This window comes from Paecilomyces variotii (genome assembly GCF_004022145.1).
Source record: "Paecilomyces variotii strain CBS 101075 chromosome Unknown C8Q69scaffold_9, whole genome shotgun sequence".
In the NCBI taxonomy this organism is placed as follows: Eukaryota; Fungi; Ascomycota; class Eurotiomycetes; order Eurotiales; family Thermoascaceae; genus Paecilomyces; species Paecilomyces variotii.
In genome coordinates, this window is record NW_021167148.1 from 1,102,740 (window position 1) to 1,122,602 (window position 19,863).

The 19,863-nt window shown below is 51.0% G+C and overlaps 8 protein-coding genes across 8 annotated transcripts; 4 read left to right on the top strand and 4 right to left on the bottom strand.

The window, feature by feature from the left end:
• Positions 1 to 997: 997 nt before the first annotated feature.
• C8Q69DRAFT_405326 (SUR7/PalI family-domain-containing protein) lies at positions 998 to 2,090 on the top strand (the record flags this gene model as incomplete). Its single annotated transcript, XM_028628071.1, has 2 exons — positions 998 to 1,406; positions 1,495 to 2,090. 2 exons carry the CDS (start codon positions 998 to 1,000, stop codon positions 2,088 to 2,090), a joined length of 1,005 nt encoding a protein of 334 aa, XP_028483416.1.
• Positions 2,091 to 3,265: 1,175 nt separating this feature from the next.
• C8Q69DRAFT_474817 (hypothetical protein) lies at positions 3,266 to 5,168 on the bottom strand (the record flags this gene model as incomplete). Its single annotated transcript, XM_028631152.1, has 1 exon — positions 3,266 to 5,168. A coding segment is annotated over one exon (1,732 nt), but the record flags the coding sequence as incomplete, so codon positions are not given.
• A 772-nt stretch (positions 5,169 to 5,940) lies between these two features.
• Positions 5,941 to 8,036, top strand: C8Q69DRAFT_435788 (quinon protein alcohol dehydrogenase-like superfamily). The gene is made up of 4 exons (XM_028628556.1): positions 5,941 to 6,245; positions 6,324 to 6,345; positions 6,414 to 6,909; positions 6,961 to 8,036. The coding sequence occupies exons 1-4, from the start codon at positions 6,224 to 6,226 to the stop codon at positions 7,624 to 7,626; spliced, it is 1,206 nt and encodes a 401-aa protein (XP_028483418.1). The 5' UTR covers positions 5,941 to 6,223; the 3' UTR covers positions 7,627 to 8,036.
• A 205-nt stretch (positions 8,037 to 8,241) lies between these two features.
• On the bottom strand, positions 8,242 to 9,016 carry C8Q69DRAFT_508995 (Tctex-1; the record flags this gene model as incomplete). Its single annotated transcript, XM_028633041.1, has 4 exons — positions 8,242 to 8,514; positions 8,648 to 8,722; positions 8,812 to 8,850; positions 8,987 to 9,016. 4 exons carry the CDS (start codon positions 9,014 to 9,016, stop codon positions 8,242 to 8,244), a joined length of 417 nt encoding a protein of 138 aa, XP_028483419.1.
• Positions 9,017 to 9,974: 958 nt separating this feature from the next.
• Positions 9,975 to 10,754, top strand: C8Q69DRAFT_335111 (vacuolar transporter chaperone 1). The gene is made up of 2 exons (XM_028627522.1): positions 9,975 to 10,094; positions 10,179 to 10,754. Exons 1-2 carry the CDS (start codon positions 10,061 to 10,063, stop codon positions 10,523 to 10,525), a joined length of 381 nt encoding a protein of 126 aa, XP_028483420.1. The 5' UTR covers positions 9,975 to 10,060; the 3' UTR covers positions 10,526 to 10,754.
• Positions 10,755 to 11,001: 247 nt separating this feature from the next.
• On the bottom strand, positions 11,002 to 12,250 carry C8Q69DRAFT_335075 (Oxo-4-hydroxy-4-carboxy-5-ureidoimidazoline decarboxylase). The gene is made up of 4 exons (XM_028627521.1): positions 12,180 to 12,250; positions 11,386 to 12,122; positions 11,163 to 11,262; positions 11,002 to 11,078 (listed from the first exon to the last, which is right to left on the bottom strand). Exons 2-4 carry the CDS (start codon positions 11,790 to 11,792, stop codon positions 11,025 to 11,027), a joined length of 561 nt encoding a protein of 186 aa, XP_028483421.1. The 5' UTR covers positions 11,793 to 12,122; positions 12,180 to 12,250; the 3' UTR covers positions 11,002 to 11,024.
• Positions 12,251 to 13,828: 1,578 nt separating this feature from the next.
• C8Q69DRAFT_405778 (hypothetical protein) lies at positions 13,829 to 17,293 on the top strand (the record flags this gene model as incomplete). The annotated part of the gene is made up of 3 exons (XM_028628088.1): positions 13,829 to 13,902; positions 14,037 to 14,224; positions 14,343 to 17,293. The coding sequence occupies 3 exons, from the start codon at positions 13,829 to 13,831 to the stop codon at positions 17,291 to 17,293; spliced, it is 3,213 nt and encodes a 1,070-aa protein (XP_028483422.1).
• A 455-nt stretch (positions 17,294 to 17,748) lies between these two features.
• C8Q69DRAFT_335154 (pseudouridine synthase) lies at positions 17,749 to 19,817 on the bottom strand. Its single transcript, XM_028627524.1, has 2 exons — positions 19,514 to 19,817; positions 17,749 to 19,382 (listed from the first exon to the last, which is right to left on the bottom strand). The coding sequence occupies exons 1-2, from the start codon at positions 19,584 to 19,586 to the stop codon at positions 18,205 to 18,207; spliced, it is 1,251 nt and encodes a 416-aa protein (XP_028483423.1). The 5' UTR covers positions 19,587 to 19,817; the 3' UTR covers positions 17,749 to 18,204.
• Positions 19,818 to 19,863: the final 46 nt, after the last annotated feature.

Sequence of the window (19,863 nt, forward strand, 5' to 3'; positions counted from 1 at the left end):
CTACCACTAATAATACTAATAATAAAATACCAGTGATACTCTAAATTCATCTCCATCTTCCATCTTTATCCACATGCGAATCCTCCGGCCCATGACGGCGGTGGCGCCCGGCTGGGGAAACTAACTATCAGTCTATCACATTGGATCTTCACTGGAGAGGAAGACTGGGACAAATGAGACACGCTATCGATGAAGAAATAATATTAATAGACTACAGGCTGCAGCCTGCAGATATTATGCTACTCTAGTCGGCCTGTCAAAGCCGCCGTGGCTGCTCGCTCTCTCTTGCTGTCTCTCGCCCGTTTCCCGTCCAGATGGAATTGGAAGAATCATCAACTCTTGGGATCATAGTATTTCGTGCTCTCTCTCTCTCCAGACTCCACAGCAACCAGAACGGCGTCCTGTGTGTCTCATCGACTCTCATTGACTCTCATTGACATCTCCATCCACCAACATCCGCCGTCTTGCTGTAAGGGCGTCGTCATCTCACGGCGCAGTCGATCCTTTCTCTCCTAGACAACACCACCCAGATCTCTTTCTTTCTTTCTTTCTCTCTTTCTTGATCTCCAGATCTGGTTTCCAACCTTTCTCCCTCGCCGACCGAGACGACACTACTGTCCAGACACGGCCCAACAGACCCACGATCGCCGGTCGGTCCACCGGGTCAGCCCAGCCCCAGCTGGTTCTCTCCAGGTTACGAATACGACCATACAGGATTATCAAATAATCATCGCATCTGGAGAAAAAGTATCCTCGTCAGCGTCTCGCCCATGTTGTCGTCTGCCGCTGCTCTGCTGGTCTCGCAACGTCAGTCGGCCCGTTGAAGCATGTCGGCCTGCCCGCCCCGTCATTATTGATTGCTTTCATTATCGATATTCCCCTCCTTTGCTTTCTATCCTTTTTTTCCTTTTGTCAGTTTTATTCTTATTATTCCTAACCCCCTTCCGCGAACCTCTCCTCCATCCTATCCGGTCCGATCCTCTATCTCGTCCGCGCCATGGCGCTTCTCCCGACCTTCCGGAAGGCGCCCCAACAACGGCAGCTAGCCGGCCGGACGCATTCCACCGTGGTTTGGCACCGCCTCTTCCGCTCGTTTCTCTATCTCGTCGCCTGGATCTTCCTGCTGCTCGTCTGTATCGGCAACCTCTCCAACAAGCCCGTCCTGCGCGAAACCTATTTCCTCAAACTCGACCTCTCCAACATCATCCCCCTTTCCGTGCCCAATGCTGTCCTCATCAACAGTATTGCCCGGTCCATTGGCCTCCATGATTTCTACCAGGTGGGATTGTGGAACTTCTGCGAGGGCTACGATGACACCGGCATTACCGACTGCTCCAAGCCCAAGAGCCTCTACGCCTTCAATCCGGTGAAGATCTTGCTCAGTGAGCTGCTAGCCGGTGCCACCAGTACGTATTACATCACACGCTCTACAAAGGAAAAACAGAAAAGACAAAACTCATGACGAGTCAACTGGCTAACTGGAGCGTTGCACAGTCGCCTTGCCTGCGGATATCACCTCGGCGCTCAAGATTGCCTCCACGGCCTCACACTGGATGTTTGGCCTTTTCATCACTGGAACCGTCCTCTCGTTTGTCGGCATTTTCATTGCGCCCTTGGCCGTCTCATCCCGTCCACCGCAGTCGTTATCTGCGGATCCTCACAAGAACGATGAGGCCCATATTCACCACCGGCCCAGCTTCATCTTCCTCCGCGCCCTGCCCATGCTGATCTTCACCTTCCTCACTGCGCTGTTCACCATCGTCGCGTCGGTCATCTCGACCGTCATGTGGAGCATCTTCAAGAACGTCTTCATGAACAACGCGGTCAACCTCAACATCAAGGCCAACCTGGGCACGCGCATGTTGGCATTCATGTGGATTGCGTCCGCATTGACCTTGATCGGCTTCATCGCGCAACTCTGCTCCTGCTGCTGCGCCTGCTGCGGTGGCCGCAAGGTGCGACGCCAGCTGAAGACCGGTACCATCAACGGCACCAGTATCGAACCGACCGAGAAAGAACGCAGGTCTCCCGCCTCGTCGGATACCGGCCCGAAGAAGCGCTTCGGACGCCGCAGGAAGATGGATGTATAAAATGAACTCGACTACCTATTTTTATCGCCCGCTCCGGTCGGGAGAGACCGTCCTGTTCTCCGCGGGGCCGTCCTCTACCTATACACACGCAAATTGTCCATAGACTCGGGGGTTATACACATACATACATCGACTTCTCCTATATCCAGTTTTGCATCGCACTCAACACAAGGGCAACTATAGAATCGCACGGACTACTCGATAGAATTGGCTTGGAAGACGGAGTTTTGCTTTTTCTTTCTTCTTTCTTTTTTTTTGGATTCTCATCGCTTGGTTACCCTATCCTCATCACAGCCGGTGAGACCTGTCTGATGAGTTGCAGTTTGTGTAGAAAGCCGGCGTTTTCTCTTGTACACTTGAGTTCCGACGATGCTCACCTCTCGATCATATCGTCAATTGGTTTCCTGAATTATCAGCATTTCCTTTTTTTGGTCAAAAGAGAGGTAAATCGCGTGGACCTCGACCTGTGCTATTATCGATACGAGTCATGATCGGATTTATATCCCTACGTCTCTACACTAACCTTATCCTACCTTGACCTGACCTTGTCCTGTCCCAATTGTACATACACATATTCCTGGGGACTGGAATATCCTATAGATTCAGTCTTCGGCCGTTGTTATTATTATAGAAAGGAAAAGAAAAGAAAAGAAAAGAAAAGAAAGTCATATTATTATATATTGGCAGAAAGTTAAGTCCAATTCTTATTCCTTCCTCCAATAGCACACTAGTGGATTGTTCTCTTCTCTGGTAGAGCGTAGAATAGCATAATGGAAAATTGTTACCCTGGGCGATGGTCAATGGCTGTTTTCTTTCTTTTTTTGTCTTTGCTCATGGACAAATTTAAAGCAGAATATTGGCTCTGTAAAGAAAGAAAGAGGCAAGTAAATAATAAGGTTCGTTCGGGATGTAGTCCGCCGAGTTTATCTAGTATAAAGTATATACTTCGAAGCTCAAATTGAACGGTAACTGCTTTGTAAATGGATGGATGGATGGTAATCTTTCTTTCCTTTTTTTTTGTCCTGACGGGTCTTCTTCTAGCTAATGACTTATACTTGATATGATATAGATAACGATAAGTATAATTAATTTTGTCCGTCCGTCTAGCGAAAACAGTAGGTTCTCGTATCCCGATTGTAAGGGTAAGGTGAACCGAAAAGAAAAGTACATGGGGTATCTCATACGATTTCGAAAAAAAAAAAAAAAAAAGAAAAGAAAACAAAGCCTCCGACAAACGCCCAACAAACACTACAGTTCAACCGGACCACAGGTAGTAGTAAACGTTAGACTTGCCAGTCTATATCGGAATTCCCAAGGTGCCACCTCTTGATAATATCCCGATCTAACTACTGCCCTGCGAGTTCCTGCTCCAGCAACCGCGCCAACTCGTCGTCGTCCAAACCGGCTTCGTCATCGGCTTGTTCTTCAACATAGACGGCACCTTGAACGTTCGCAGGGTCGGCAGTGCTCGGTCGCGAGTAATTGGTCGCAGTCGTGGGACTGGGCTGGCTGCTGTTAGACGAGCGCCGGCTGTCTGGGTTCCAGTCAGGCGTATATCCAGGCGGTGGCCGGAATCCGCCCCTCATATGGTTTCGATCACCGAGCCAGTTGTAGGTCTTACTCCGGAAAGACTGGCGCAGTTGGCCGCCAGGCTCTCCGGCCGGTTGGGAATGGGGAGACGTGTTCCGTGACTGAGGCGCAGCGTCCGACTCATCGAAAGTGAGGTCGATGGTCACAGGCGTCGGAATCGAAACGGGAGTGACAGAGGGGCTGGGAGGCGCGCGAGGGTTGGGCCTCGAGCAATCGGCCACAGCTGCGCCTCCTTGCATCTGTTGTTGGCCCTGCTTTTCCGCCATCTGAGGGCCTAGGACGGGCAATGAACCTTGGGGCAGGGCTGCTGGATGCTGCAGTTGGAGACCTTGCGGTGGAGGGGCCACGGTCGGTAGGTTCTCCCGGGCCCCTGCTTGATTGCGCATATAGATATCGTAGAGAAGGTTATTGTATGTCGTCGAGAGACTGCTGTAGCAGGCTCTCCATCTCTCCGTTTCCTCTCTCAGCTCCGCAATTTGGCTGGCTTGGCGGTCGGATTCCCGCTTGAGCTGCCTATTTTCCTCCTTGATAAGCTGCTCCCGAGACTTTCCAGTAGCCGGGTCGAGGGTGTTCCATCTCTCCCAGAGATTCAAGTACCGGTTGCGGTCATTTGTGAGCGCCTGGATTTTGCGGCGGTAGTTTAGCATCTGGTCGTGGACCCTTTCGCTGGTGACTTGGATACATTTGAGATGTATGTTGGGGGTAGATGGTAGATATCCGAGAGGTCCACCGTAACGAGGATAAGGAGACAGATACGCAGGTGGCTGCCTGAAGCCCTGGAAGAAATCTCGGGTTTTTGCAGCTTCCAAGTCATCCGTACGGAGACCGAAGCGGCGCTTCGTGTCTTCGCTAACTGAAGGCGTTTCCGCTAATTCCGTTCTGATAGTCTCATTGGTAGCGTCTTCCAGCAGGCTACCTCCGGAATCTTCATCCGTGCTAGAAGCAAAAGGAGTGTGCTCATCAAAGAGAGAGTCAGGGGTCGCTTCCCTCTCGGTGTTGGCAGAAGCCGCGGGTGCTGGGCGTTCGATGTCTTCGTAGTTTGCCAGCGGCACGGATTCTTGAGGCCCGATGTCTGGATTTATCTGCGAGCCTGCGAGATGTTTCTTCTGGCAAGGAACAGAGACATCATGCTCACCATCGAATGCTTCATCAATCGATCTCTTGCGATGCGTATGGCTCTCTCCTCTGTCAAATGATGTTTGAAAACCGTAGTCAGGAGGCTCGGGAAGGTCGATGTCTTCCCAGAGGCTGGGATTGTTGGAAAGCCCATCAAGGACAGCTTCCAGGAAAGGGTCGTTCTGGAGTTCTGGGTGCTGCAGCTGCTGCGATCCGGGGGAAAGTGTAAGCCCCAGATCATTGACATGCTGATCAGAGGAACAATGGGGATCTGAGATACCGCCAGAGCCATATACTCCGGGATCCTCTGGTTGCGTAGAAGGACAGGTCAAATGAAAGGTGGAATTACCTTCAGCCGCACTTCCGTCCATCTTGAAACGCTGACAAGGAAAAAGAGGCTGTCCAATAAGCCTCGAAAGTTGACACTCAATGATCTCTTCACTCAACACGATGTTTATCACTTTAGGACAAGGTCTGGAAATTTGCAGAGTAGTTGCTCGAGAGTTGAGGCATATGAGATAGACTCGAATGGTTCGAGATATAACAGAGCAGCCTTGCGGATATGGTGAAATAGGCCGTTCAGGTACCCAACAAGGTTGAAAGAGAGTATGATGTCAACTGAAGAACCGTCCAGGCGAAAGTTGCGGTCAACAGTAGGAAGTTCTCGGGATAACGAGGCCGGAAGCAAGCGTTCAGTAGAGATGTATATGCGACACTGTAGAGTATCCTCCGGTGGTGCTTCTCGAGGTATGGAGTCCTCCAACAGCTTCGAAAGACGACTTCCAGATCAAGTATTTGCAGTCGCTCCTTGGAGTCTCCGGAATAGAAAGGACCGGTATCAGTCCTGCAACCGAGGTCAGGTCAAGGCTGGAGTGTTGGTATACAGCAAAGACCAGGAGAATCGCCCTGGGGTAGGGGACTCGCGGCCGCAAAATGAACTAGACAATATCCAGCCATGCCACTCTCAGATAGACAGTTGGTGATTCATCTCCCAAAGGGGAATAGAGCATGATCTGTAATTGGAGACGAAATATGACCAGACCCCGAAAGAAAAGAACGCAGTGCAGTCAAAGTCCAGTGGATGGACAAATTGTGAAGATTATTGAGGCAAACAATGTTTTTCTCGTTCAGCAGAATTCCTCCTCGGACTTAACCTTCTCCAACCTCCGCCTCACCGCCTATCTCACCGCACACGTGACCCCTTTCCCTTATCACCAACTATCAACGGACGCTAAGCCACGTCTGGCATAAAGGAGTTCTTTGCCCGCCGCGGCACAAGAGAAGGTTCATTGCTGCTCCAGCTTCACCAGCTTCACTCTTAGGACGCTTACTCTCCAACACTTCACAGTCACTTAACACAGAAATTCTTGGATTGTTACTGACAACGGGTGGTCTATCCTCCACTTGGCTTCAAGCACGACCCCATTATGAGTGTCATTCTCTGTACTGGTAAGTGTCTCCTGCGAGAGTGTCGCTTATAGCATTGCTCGAGGACCACCAGCGCTGACGGTGTTGCTTTCACAACAGCGGGGTATGATCATACCATACGGTAAGCCCGGCCATATAGAGCTCCAAATATTTCATGGGAGTCTGTAACTGACGAATTGGTGTTCGAAGCTTCTGGGAGGCTCTATCTGGAATCTGCTCTCGTACCATCCAACATCCCGACTCTCAAGTGAACCGTCTCTGTATCACTCCCGACAAGCGCTTCCTAGCGGCTGCTGGTCATAACAATGTCAAACTCTACGACATCAAATCCACCAATCCGAATCCGGTCATGACCTTCGATGGACACACCAACAACATCACTGGCGTCGCGTTTCACTGCGAGGGCAAGTGGATGGTCACTAGCTCTGAAGATGGTACGGTCAAGGTCTGGGACACTCGCACTGGCAGTCTTCAACGCAACTACGTTCACAAAGCTGCTGTCAACGACGTCGTCATCCATCCGAACCAGGGAGAACTCATCAGCTGCGACCGCTCTGGTACGGTCCGCGTCTGGGATCTTGGGGAGAGCGTTTGCACCCATCAACTGATCCCCGAGGATGACGTTGCTATTCAGAGTGTGAGTGTTGCAAGCGATGGTTCTCTGCTCTGTGCAGGCAACAAAAAGGTAGAGTGAACTGCGGATAGTGTTCTCGACGTATCTAACCTGGAGCAACAGGGCAATGTCTACATCTGGCGTATGATCCAGGATACCGAAGTCACCCGCATCATGCCAATTGCCATGTTCCAAGCTCACAAAGATTACCTGACTCGTCTTCTGCTATCTCCTGATGTCAAGCACCTGGCAACCTGCTCTGCCGACCACACCGCCAAGGTCTGGAACTTGGACCCTGATTACCCTCCCGCGAGAGCTGCGGCTGCGGCTGCTGCCAATTCCAAGGCCAATACTGCCAACGGAGTCCAAGCAAATGGCAACGGTGACACGACTCCAACAAAAGAGAAGCCGGAGTCGACGGAAGACGGAGACGCCACTGCAAGCTCCCACGAAGCGAACAATGCGAGCGACTTCAGCATGTTTGCGTCTGCGTTCGGTACGCCCAGCACTGCCGGCGAACAGCCCATGCCAAGTTTCCCTGTTCAACCGGACGGTCCTCCAATGGACCCCGCTACCGGTACGCTATACCTCGAGACCACGCTGGCTAACCACCAGCGCTGGGTGTGGGACTGCGCGTTTTCGGCCGACTCGGCCTACCTGGTCACAGTCTGCAGTGACCACTACGCGCGCCTCTGGGAGCTGGCCTCGGGCCAGATCATCCGTCAGTACAGCGGACACCACCGCGGTGCGGTGTGTGTCGCGCTGAACGACTACTCGGAGCCTCGTTAAAGAGGTTTCTGCAGTGGGCGCGATGGTTCGGCCATTGGTTGGGCTCCCACGAGCGTATGGTGGGATCCGTTGTCTGGCGGGGTTGGTTTTTCTCTCTTCGACTACGAGCATGGCGCATGGGTGAAGGGGGGCGCTGGGCGGTTTTCTGGGACGGAGTCAGGGCGTTTTTGATTTCTTCTTTTTTTCCCCTTTCTGCATTTGCATGGGCCATCCTCCGGGAGGATGTCTCGAACGGACAATGAAATCTTGGACCACTTCAAACCCGTACCTTCTTTCCTTTCTCCTCTAGGGCCCCTAGCACTGACGAAATAATCGTATCTGGCTGTAGGTAGCTACGCTGCAAATTATGTAGTTATATATATATATATATATATATAGCATATGTGGACGATGATATGACGAGATAGCAGGATACCCAATCTACGCCCGATCCGGGAGAACTCCACTTCCAGCTCTTCTCGCCTTTTTACTCCATTTCTGCCTGGAGATCAATATAAATACATACAAATCGAAAAGAGTAGATATATGGGAAGCCACTGTGAATCCCTCCACTGTAGATATCACCCCAATCCTATTCCAAATTCATTTCACCAGAGAAAGATACAACCCCCATCTTTACGCCATCGCGAACCATGTCACGCTCACGACCACGTCCAGCCCCCGCTGCTCACCACCGGGATACTTGAACGTCCACATGCCATCGCGGTTGACATCCCAGAAAGCCCCCGAGGCAGAGTGCATACCGCGCTTACCGGCGTCGCCGGACGTTGTCGACTTGTCTACGAGACCTTGCTGGACGATGGTACTGTTGACGGTGAAGCGGAATGGAGGCGGAGTGTTTGGTGTAGATGGAGCGGTGGCTTTGATAAGAGATTGGAGGATGTGGTTCTGCGAAGGGGATGGTTGTGTTGGTTAGTTGGACGGTTCATAGATGTACATACATACATATGTACATATACATACATACATAGAGGGTGGGGACTAAAGAAGGGGGGATAAAGGGGTGAAGTGTGAAACATACGATGATCTCCGAGTTCCATGAGCCGACTTTCGAGTGGTCGTATTCCTCGACGCTCTTCAGGGCCATGTCGCATGCCTATACATTGTGCAGGTAAGTTGCGTGTTCGTGGGTTGGGTTCCTGGGACAGGTAGATAGATATATCGAGGATGATGATGATGGCGTACCTCGGTTGCGAGCTTGGTGAGCTCCGTGGTGGGCACGGGCTGAATAGGAAGACATGACTGTTAGTAAATCTCGATTTATCTACTTGTGCAGCCATAGTGTATATAGTAATGATAATAATGTTTATATTGAGTGGAAGAGGGATTGATTGGATTGATAGCGGGGAATAGGGCGCACCGAATTCGCTGGCGACGTGTCAACGGCCATTGTGTTATGTGCCTTCAAGACCTGAGTCACAACGTGTGGGAAGGGATCGATTGACTAGGCAATTCAATTGCGAAGTTTTCTAGCGTTAGTTAAATATGGAAATCTTGTTGGAGGTATCGTAGCTGGTGCACTATTGTTGGCAATGCGGGGAAGACAAGCAATGGTTTCCTGGAGGGAGGTACCTATCAACTCCGTACTCACAGGAGTCGCGAATTGGCAACGGAATGCGGGATGTGGAGCTCTCAGCGAAGGGATTGAGGCTCTCAAGATAAAAAAGACAATTGGAGGCTGTTGTGATTATGCGGGTGCGTATTCTATGGTAGGTCGACGAGACGGATTGGGCGGGGCGACAGAGCAGTCTGCAGATGTAAGGTGTGGTATTATTCTGATCTGAGGATGTTTGGACTCTGCCATCATCGACCGCCCCGGGTGGAGCTGGGCGAGATCCATGGAAATGTCTCGCTTCCAAGGTTGGTATCGTCCCGCTGGCCGAGCTCTCTGGTTGGCTATATTTGTATACGCTAGGTTTCTTCAGGAATAGTGCATAGTCAGCTGCTGCCAAGACGCCTATCGAGGAGGATCGAATGGGCACGTGAAAAGCTGGGCGGTGGGGGGAGGCAGTACCTGGGCTGGCCGCGACGCCTTTTCTCGCGGGGCCGTTCCCGAACTTAGTCCCAGTGCTATCTCGACCATCTCGTCCGATCGATCTCGTCCCTTTCTCTCTTCCCCCTCCAGGTCTCATTTTCCCCTCATATCTGCTGGTGTCTCTTTTTTGGTTATCGCTCAGAAGATACATCTTAGGTCTCTGCCATTGTGTGGTCAGGACACAGTCCACGAGGGAACGTGACAATCCACAGGGAGCTCCCAATTGAACGTCATACAGCACCAGCCACTTTTCCGGGCGCAGTCGAAAACCCATAATACCATAGATAAAAGAGAGTTCAACTCCACGAGCATCAATCCCATTTCTCTTCTGTCTGCTCACTCATCGAGCTCCTCGACATCCTGCTCCTTGCCAATCCCTACAGATTGACGCTTTTCGCCATGTCTAGCCAACCTCTTCTCCAGACTGCGCCAGGTTCGTTCCCTACCAGCCCGGAACGTTCATTTCTTCCTGTCTCCCTCGTCCCGCAAAGCTAACATCCCAATCCTTCAACCCCAGGCAAGCGCATTGCTCTTCCCACTCGTGTTGAGCCCAAAGTCTTCTTCGCGAACGAGCGAACATTCCTCTCATGGCTCAACTTCACCGTCATCCTGGGCGGTCTGGCCATCGGTCTGCTCAACTTTGGTGACCGTGTTGGTCGCATCTCTGCCGCCCTATTCACCTTCATCGCTATGGCGGCCATGATCTATGCCCTCATCACGTTCCATTGGCGCGCCAAGAGTATCCGGAAGCGCGGCCAGAGCGGGTTCGACGATCGCTTCGGACCCTCGGTCCTGGCGGCCTCGTTGTTGGCTGCCGTGGTGGTGAATTTCATCCTGCGCATCCAGGAGGGTGGGAAGAAATGAGTTACATCGTCTCTGCTGTTGGTTTATCTGCAGAATTGTCCCTCTATCTTTGACCACGGCTAAGGGAGGGATCTGATGGCTCGGCGATGTTCTGGTCTATCGTGACTGGAAAGGAATGTACGCTTGTTCCGTACGGAGTGAGACTCATTGATACGATTAGGAAATGTTTTGGATGTCACTATATATGTCAAGCGACTGGTCTTTAGCTTCTTGCTGTTGGGTTATGCGATAATTGTACTGTACATGGGTAGTCTGGCGTCAGGTTGGTCAATAAGAAAAAGACTGATCACTCTGCTTCTTTTTCTTGAGCAGTTAAGATTGTCATCTTTCATGGACCAATGCTTTTCTCTTGGCCTTGTCTGCATTCCATTTCCTTATAAATCTTATATCTTCCTTATCTGGGCAATGGCGCCGCATAACTATAGAGGCCATCCCTCCTGGCTGACGCTATGATCATATGAAAAAAATATCCGTGTGCAAAGGAACCGATCGATCTCGATTATTCCGACTTCTGCAACTTCCTCGCGCGGTCCTTGGCGATATCGCACATTGCCTAAAGGACCAAGGCCCGTCAGATCCTGAATATCATAGATGCTATATATATATATATATTGAACATGATAAAAAGGAAACATACCTGTATAGTCTCCTCCTTCTCGCGCTCAATATCACCACGGTCGATCCTCCGACGCATATCTTCCATAATGACATCTCTTCCACGACCGTTCACAAAGACTCTATAATGACAAATCCACATCATTAGCCACTCCACTTCCAGCATCTCATTAAAACCTCAATGGTTATACAACAAGCAAAAAAGGAGCATGTAAGACGAATCCAAATCCAACAACAACACATACACGTATCTCAACCCCGGAAACTTCTCCTCATACTCCCTATTCAACATCCTCAATTTCTCCGCCTCTCCTTCTCCCTCACTCTTATTCAAATTCGCCTGCTCCTTCCGACTCAGCTCGCTCATGTGCTCTTTCGCAGCAGGCGAGGACTCGCCCAGACGCGGATGCGAACCGAGGATCCCTTCGAGGATCTCTTTATCTTGCGGGGAGTTTGCGGCGGAGAGGGCGGTCATGCGGCCGCCGACGGCGTCGATGAGGGAGTCGTAGCTGGAAAAGGACTGGTGGGAGAGAACGGGGGCCATGAGGGTGTGGAGCTGAGGAGAGGGTTCGAAGAGGGTATCTAGGATGTGGAATTGGGATTCTTGAGGGAGGGATTGGATGGAGGAGATGGGAGGGAGGGTGGGAGACATGGTTGTGGTTGTATGTACAGTATATAGAGTGGGATGGTGGGGTGTTGATAATAGTAGGTAGGTAGGAAAGAGAGATGATTCTTTTTTTTTGTCTGGGAATGATTTCTTGGAGAGCTGATTATTGAAGAAGAAGGATGTAATAAACTAAGAACACAAGGTGTGAATTATTATCTCTAGGTAGAGAAGATACGACTGACTTTCCAGTGTCACGTCCCACCATCGGGGTTCCCCGAGCTGCGTGCGGAGAGCTCCCGCGTCCAACCACGAGCTCCGTAGGTGGAGGTCACCGAGCTCGAATATCAGTAGCTACTGATAGTTGGGATTTCAATTCTATGGACTGTCAAATCTGTAATTCTGCTTTCGTTTGGTTTTCGACGGGGACGCTACTCAACTAGAGCGCGAGTTTGATAGTTGTTTGTCCGGAGAGGAGAGAGTTGTGTTGTTTCCAATTTCCCACAGCGGGAATGTGCATGCAAACGGGGACTGTGCATCCAGTAAAAAAAAAAACCACGGAAAGACTTAATTATTTTGATTGTTCTGTGTTTGACCGGAAGCTTATAAGATAGATAGGTAAACGCGCGTCAGCGATATATAGTATTCATCCTTGCAAACAGAATGTTTCCTAGACAGGAAAGCGGCTACTCGAATGGAATCGGGGCGTATTATTACTTATTATTAGCCCCGTTTGACGATGTGCAACAATCCCTGGTCCCTGGAATCATCTAGGCTGTTATCGAACATCGATCTGCAAAGAGTGCTTCTTCGAAAGCGCCTTCAGGCATCTCCAGAAACTTGATACGTTCAATCCGCGAGGGGGCCAAAAGTCTATGATAGGGTTTGCAGGGAGTGAGTTGTGCGATTAGCTTTAAAAGGCTCAGGATATCCGTATGTTCCAACCATCATATACATTATTAATACTCACTAGGTAAGAACTGCGCGAGTCAAGGCTGCTGTCAATGACAGGCATTAATTAATTTAATTCATCGGGGTAAGGAATTTGCTAGCGGCCGCTAACCGATTCCTGGGTGAATCGATCAGGGTCCTTCGAAGTTCGTCCAATGTTCCGGATGGATCTGATAGGAAATGTGCGCGCGTGGTTCTCCCCTGGATTGGGGACGCCAAGTGTGAGGTTCGCGACCCGGGCATGCCATGGTTCGCATTGTGTAGCTTTTCTGTATCTTGAATCTTGATTCTTTCTGTATGCTCGATTGTGGTGAGAAGCAAGGAGGTCGATTGGCGGCAGTCTCAAGGTGGAGCAGTCCACGCTGCTTTTCTCATCCCTAGTAAGTATCGTTAACTTAGCCGAACCAGTCTAAGGATCTGGAGAAGTTCTGGAAGAGATCGGAGGGGCAGCCAATGCCGCAAAACACACTGCAATAATGTCCAATTTGATTCCGGACCAGCAAGACTGCCAGACAAAGAAATCATGACCAGTGCAAAGATGTGCTCCCTCACCTCCCTTCATTGTCCTTCCACCGTCTCACAGACTGAACACGGACACTGTCAGGACTCAGTAATGAAAGGGACGGATATATCCAACCGGCATTGGTCTCCATTTTTAGGGTTTTTAAGCTTCAAACCGCGTCTCCGATTCGTGATCTCAATATCTTGCGGTTAGACATTTCGGTCAGCGTCCCGCGCCCATTCTGCTCGTCCACGCGAATCGCAATCGCTGGTTGATTGTTCGCTCGGTCCACCCTGGGCGCTACCCCCAAGGAACGTGGAAGGGAGAGAGAGAGAGCATCAGGCACGATTCCCAGGACCCCTGAAGTTAGAACGAAGTCGAGAGTTAAGTTAGGCCCCAAGGAGTTGAAACCGTTCCCCTCCGGCCAGCGGTTGATAGCGTCCGCGTCGTGGGCTCGGGCCACAGGGGGGTTTGGTTTGTCCTGGTCTTTCGAGGCACACTTGAGTCCGTCAACTGCACCACTCGACCAATTCTCCATAACTCGACAGTTGTCTCTCCCATTCCTCACCAGATCCTTGCGCTTCTCATTGCTGTCAGGGAGTCGTTCGCGCCTCTCCAATGAGGAACCACCATGTCTCTCAATGGGTTAGATGATCCCGCCGTCATCGAGGCCTACCAGACCGCCCTCACTGAAGCGGGAGGATGGTAAGTACCAAGCCCGCCCGCCTGCTCCCCTTGATTCTCCGGCACATCCTATCGCATTCCTCCGTCTTGTGTGATTCATGTCGCAATGTCTGGCTGTGCAAAACTGACGCGGATTCGCCATTGTTCTTTCTCAGGTTGCTTCTGAAATATGTAGGTAGGGATGAGATATCTCTCTTGGGCCGCGGTAGCGGCGGAGTGACCGAGATTCGGGGGATTATGGAGGGTTATGAGGAGAATTCCCCTTTATATGGCTTTCTGCAGTACAGACGGAGAAAAGTCATCCTTCGATATATGCCCGAGGGGATGTCAAGGTTGCTACAAGGTACTGGGGAGCCCCTCATTGAATGAATGCAAGATCATATGGGCATTCTTCTTTCTTGTTTTCTTCTGCCCTACACTTCTTACGTATATGCTAATCATCTAATCACTGATTTCTGTAGCTCGCACTACGGTCCAGTTCCAGTCATTTCTGGACAAATTCTCGCCTCACGATACAGTCTTCGCTCTGGCAGCCGCGTCGGAATTGACGGAAAGTGCATTGTCTTCAGCCTGCTTGCTACATGCCGCCTCGGGATCCATGCCTTCTTCCACAAGCTCCCTGCGCCATCGCAGGCTCATGGAGATCACAGAGGATGCAGAAGAAAATGGGATAAACAAAGAGGAAGCGTCGACACAGTCTGACGACACCGCGGCGGAGAAGAGGAGTCTATACAGCCAGCAGTCAGAGGCCACTGCGGTGCCTCCACGAATAGCGGATGGAAGCCCACAAGCTGATCATACATCTCCCGGCTCGAAGGCAGACGAGGGACACAGACGACCATCAGTCGCATCGGAACACCACTCAGAGCGTTCTCTCCCTCAGAGACATCTTTTGGAGCAACTCTCTGAACATAATTACGAGCCACGCCAGTCGTCTCAGTCGACAAGGCCGTCATTCCAAGACTTGGATTCGGGTCTCTACCGTCCGAAAGTGAAGCTCGGTCCTCGACCTTCAATGGATGTCAATGGGCGCCCCCGTACGGCCGGGACTCTTTCGCGTGAACGTGACACACGACCAGTTGCAGCGTTACCTGCAGGAGTCCGGCCATCGAGCGTGCGGAGAACAAATGCGCCTCGACCCAAGTCCCAACCTGGATCTACTAGCATGCTCTCCACTTCGGCCCATGGCGGTGTGCCCGCGGTGCCTCCACTACTGGTTCCACCGCCGTCGTTAAATATCGCGAGACCCCAATTGTCTCCTGGCGCAAGGTCGCTAACGGGATCAACATCGTCGGGAATCGCGCCAGAAAAGGAACGACTGATGAAAGCACTCGAATTGCGAAAGAAGCAGATGGAAAAGCGTGCCCAAGACAAAAAGAAAGAAAAGCCGCAAGATCCTAAGATAAACAGTGTGTTCGACGCCACCGAAGACAAAGAGAACATCGATACCATGCAAGTGAAAGAATTGCAGAGTCATGAGAAGCAACCTGCTGAATCCGACTCTTTACCGCGTAAAGAGCCACTTTCCGAGTCGGGTCATGTGACTTCCTTGTCCGAAAAGGAGCCGCAGACTGTCACGAAACCAGCTTCTCCAAGCACTTCCAATCCTGATTCAGCAGTCGATATTGTGGTTGGACGTGCTGAAGATGGCCAACCTTCAAATCCAACGACTCCAGTGCCACCTGCGACCTCTTCCCTAGTCGCAGATGAATCACATCTTGCAACTCCACAGGCCACAAAGGATGTTGACACGACAGAGGAGACGCCAAAGCCGACAGCTACGGGACTAGGACTTTTAGTGACTGATGACCATATCTCTGGTGGAGTAAATGGATCCGAAACCCCCAAAACAGAAGTATCGGAAAGTTCTACAGGAGGAGATCAGTCTTCTACGCCCACGCCTGATGCCATTCCTCCATCTCAGGCAGCATCTTCTGTTGATGACGATGCATCGCAGACCACCGATAGTGAGGTCCCGGGGCCTAAAATCAAGAAGAAAGATCTGCTTCACCCCATACATGTTGTTTCGGCTCAAGAATTCTCTGATGATGATAACCTGCTTTCCGACGATTCGTTCATGGAGGAGCTGAAGAGCGCTACGGTACAGGAGGCGCAACCTATATCAGTGGGGAAGTCTTCTCCAGCAGCTCCGATGGTTTCACCTAATAGACTTGCCTTGGATGCACCACGCGCAGTTTCCAATCCCAGTGCATTGGGTCAGACCAGCTCTGACATTCAAGCACTTCCAGTAGGCAGATCTATCTCCAGCTCCTACTTTGAAAACAACCAGCCTCCGCCCCAAGTACTTGTGGCGAAGAAAGTCAACGTGTCCTCCGGCATTTCCAAACGCATCAAAGCGCTCGAGAAGTTCTCGAACAGCGGTGGCCCGACAACGGTACAGCCGGTTGGCCCCGCACATAGCACTTCTGCCTTCGAGAAGTTTAGGAAGCGTGCGTCTTTCTCCGTGGCTGGCCATAGTCCCGCCTCGACGACTACTTCCACCCCCCATACGAAGTCTCCTGCATACCTCACTCCTTCTCCGTCTCCAGAACCCACTAAAGCACACACGCTAAGCCAGAGCTCCCCGCCGAATGCAAGTCGAGGAAAGCCTCCCTCCGTGTCAGTTACAGCTCGAATCGTCCGCGATCCAAGTGTTCCGCCTGCCGATCCTGCAGCTGATCCGTCAGAGCCAAGTGCTTTGAATCTTCAGCGTAGCCCGCTGATTGTGGAAAGTGAAGCAACGGATTCAACCCGCCCTTCAAGCCCTCTTCAAGTCCCAGCTGCGGATGGCAAGTCGGAGGAACGTCGCATGTCCGTGTCGTCCGTGAGCTCACGAGGTGACTCCAATGCAGTTGCAGCTACGAGGTCAGCGAGTGTGGCTTCTGCATCTTCACGCGTGACCCCCGATACAGGCTCTAGCCCTGATTCCAAGAAGGAGTCCCGCACTTCCCGTCTGATGCGTCGTATGTCTTCGATGACCTCGAATTCTCGAAAGAGTGTTATGAATGCGCTGAGCCCACCGCTGAAGGAAGAGGCTCAAGGGCCACCAAAGAAAGACGACGATCTACCTCCGGTACCACCTCAGGTAGTAGACATCGGTGAAGTGAATGTCCAGTTCCCGGACACTCTTCTCTGGAAACGAAGGTTTATGCGTATCGACGAGCAGGGATATCTCGTTCTGACCCCGGGAAACGTTGATTCCAGCACGCGAAATATCATCAAGCGCTATCACCTGTCGGAGTTCAACAAACCGTACCTTCCAGACCAGGACATACAAGAGCTCCCAAACAGTATTGTGCTGGATTTCCGGAATGGAAGTAGTCTTCAGTGCGCTTGTGAGTCTCGACAAGGACAGGTTGCCGTGCTTCAGAGTAAGTGTCTCCCCCTTGGCTACGAACCGGTCACAAGCTAACGTACAATAGCTCTGGCCGATGCTCACAGTGCTTATCAGAACTCTTCCGCTTGAATTATTCGCATTAGACTCTTAGCATTTTCTCCCCTCATTTGGATTTCATTCTCATTATATATCTCATCTGTCTAGGTTTTTGTGTCGACATTGCTGTCACCTTCCGGCCTTGTTCGTGCATTTTCAGCGGTATACCCCGGCAAAACTGTTTCCTTTGTATCTTAGTAGCTGTTTATCTGTCGTATTTCCGTTTCCCTTATTTCTCGGCACGACTCAGTGTTCTGACGAACAACGTCAACTTTGCCTTCTGTCTCGATATTCGGGCCAGGGCCCCTTTTGAATGGGCTTAGAAGCGAGATGTTTTGACCGCAGTTTCACATCTGCACTGAGGCACCCTTGGTTCGTTCGGGGCGAATTTTTGACTTTCTTCGAGTCTTCTCAACCCATACCAAACTTCCCTTTTCTCGCATCTTTTTGATTCTACCACACCTGTATTTCTTCATTTTTTTGGCAGTGAATTCTGCATCCGACAGCGCCCTTCGCGGCCCATCATTCCTTTCTTCTTTTCCTATTCACAGTCCAGGGAGATTGCGAGACGTATTGCCAGTCCTCTATCACTCGTTCAAAAACGCTTCTTTCCTTTCTTAATGCATGTTGGCGAGTCTATAACTTTTTAGTAACTACATCATATCTTTTGACCAAAGGAGGTCCAGGTCGTTCGGAAGAGGGTGGGATATTAAAATTCATCCTTCGGAGTTTCTAGAAATTGAATGGAAGTTTTTGGTTCTGCAATTTATGTCGCGCTGTGTTACCGGAAGATTGTAGATCGGTTCTCTCCAGCTAGAGTCTATGTCGTATAAACCTATCAAGTATGCGATACCGTTGCTTTTCTAATGTATAAAGTACTTCGATTTTTCCTAGTCCTGCTTCTTCTGCTCCCAGTCATCTAGCAGCCGCTTGACTTTCGGACCCCAGACGTCCTCGCCGGCGTCTAGATCCTTATACTCGACGATATTGTCGGACTCGAGCGTGAAATCACCTTGTCTGGTCCGGACGAGCGAAGTCATCAGGGCGCAACTGCCGACGGCTTTTCCTAGATCGTGTGCCAAGGAGCGCACGTAGAATCCGGATGATACAGTCATGGTGATCTTCACGGCGGCAGGACCGGTAGATGACTTGGAGGATTCTGAAGGAGGAGCAGGAGCGGAGGCGGCAGTAGTTTCTTCTTGTGCGGCATTCTCTGCATCATCTGGTTGCTGGTTTTCGACTGTAGCTGATTCTCCTTCAGTAGATATCTTCTGCTTCTTGGATGATGGCCCCGTCTCAGCGGGATTTTGCGTTTCCGCACTGTCTCCGCCAGGTGTCACTGCTGGAGGGGATTTTCGCTTCGATGAAGACGCCTCTTCGCTGTGCTTCGCTTCTTCAGCTTCTTGAGCTGATGCGACTGGGACCTCCGCGTCCTTCTCCAGCATCTTCTGCGCAACGGCCTTTTCCTCGCCCGTCATCTCTTCCTCTGGAATTTTCCACTCGTGGGTACCAGGCGCGTACCACTCAAGGATCTCCAGATTCGACACCTCCACAGGTCTAGCCTTGATCTCAATTGGCGGCTCCCTGCCTTCCCTCGCATACTCATAGAGCTTCTTGCCCTGGACCTTCAACGCAGAAAAGATAGGCGGCCGCTGCATGATAGGGCCTCTAAATTGCTCCAGGGCCTTCTCAACTATCTCTCTCGTTATATGCTCGTAGGGACACCGACGCACAACCTTCCCCATCGAATCATACGTATCCGTCTCCGCTCCGAACAGGACGACCGTCTCGTATGTCTTCGTACAGCCCAGGAAACCCTGCAATTGCTTTGTACCCTTTCCAATTCCCGTAATCAACACACCCGTAGCGAGCGGATCCAGCGTGCCTCCATGTCCAATCTTCACGTCCACGCGCTGGTTTCTGCGACGACGGCGCTGGAAATCATTTTCGCGCTTGCGCCGGTCGCGCTCGTTTTCAATCCACGGCCTGAATGTCTCGGAGGGATTGAAATGCTGCTGGAGCTTGCGGATCACATCGGCGGAGGTGACGCCTTGGGGTTTATGAACGGCTGTGGCATTTTTTCGCCGTCTGTTAGTTTTGATGTTTCAAATGGACTTTTTTTTATTCTTCACGGTGAAGCGCATAATCAGGAAGGGCTTGATCGATGGGGAGGGCTTTGAATAGTGGAAAGAAACACACCGAAGACACCCTCGTAGATCTTTTCTCCGGACATGACTTTTTTAAAGTGTTTGAATCCGGGGCGGAAGCCCATCAAGACCGTCAAGCTTGGATGATGATGATGCGGAGCAAGTTTGACGGATGAGATCAAAGAACGAGATCCGGTACCAGTTGCAGAAGATCGCAGCAGCTAGTGGCTATGCGATCTGTGAAATGCTGCTCCAGATCGTAAATAGCTTGCCCAAAGAAACGAAGATTGGGTTTGCGGCAGTTCAATCGATAATACTAATAATTATTATCTGGTCGAGAAGCAATTGCAATTAATGAAATGCGGGCGTAATTTTGGTATCACGTCTGGTAAAGTTTTGGTA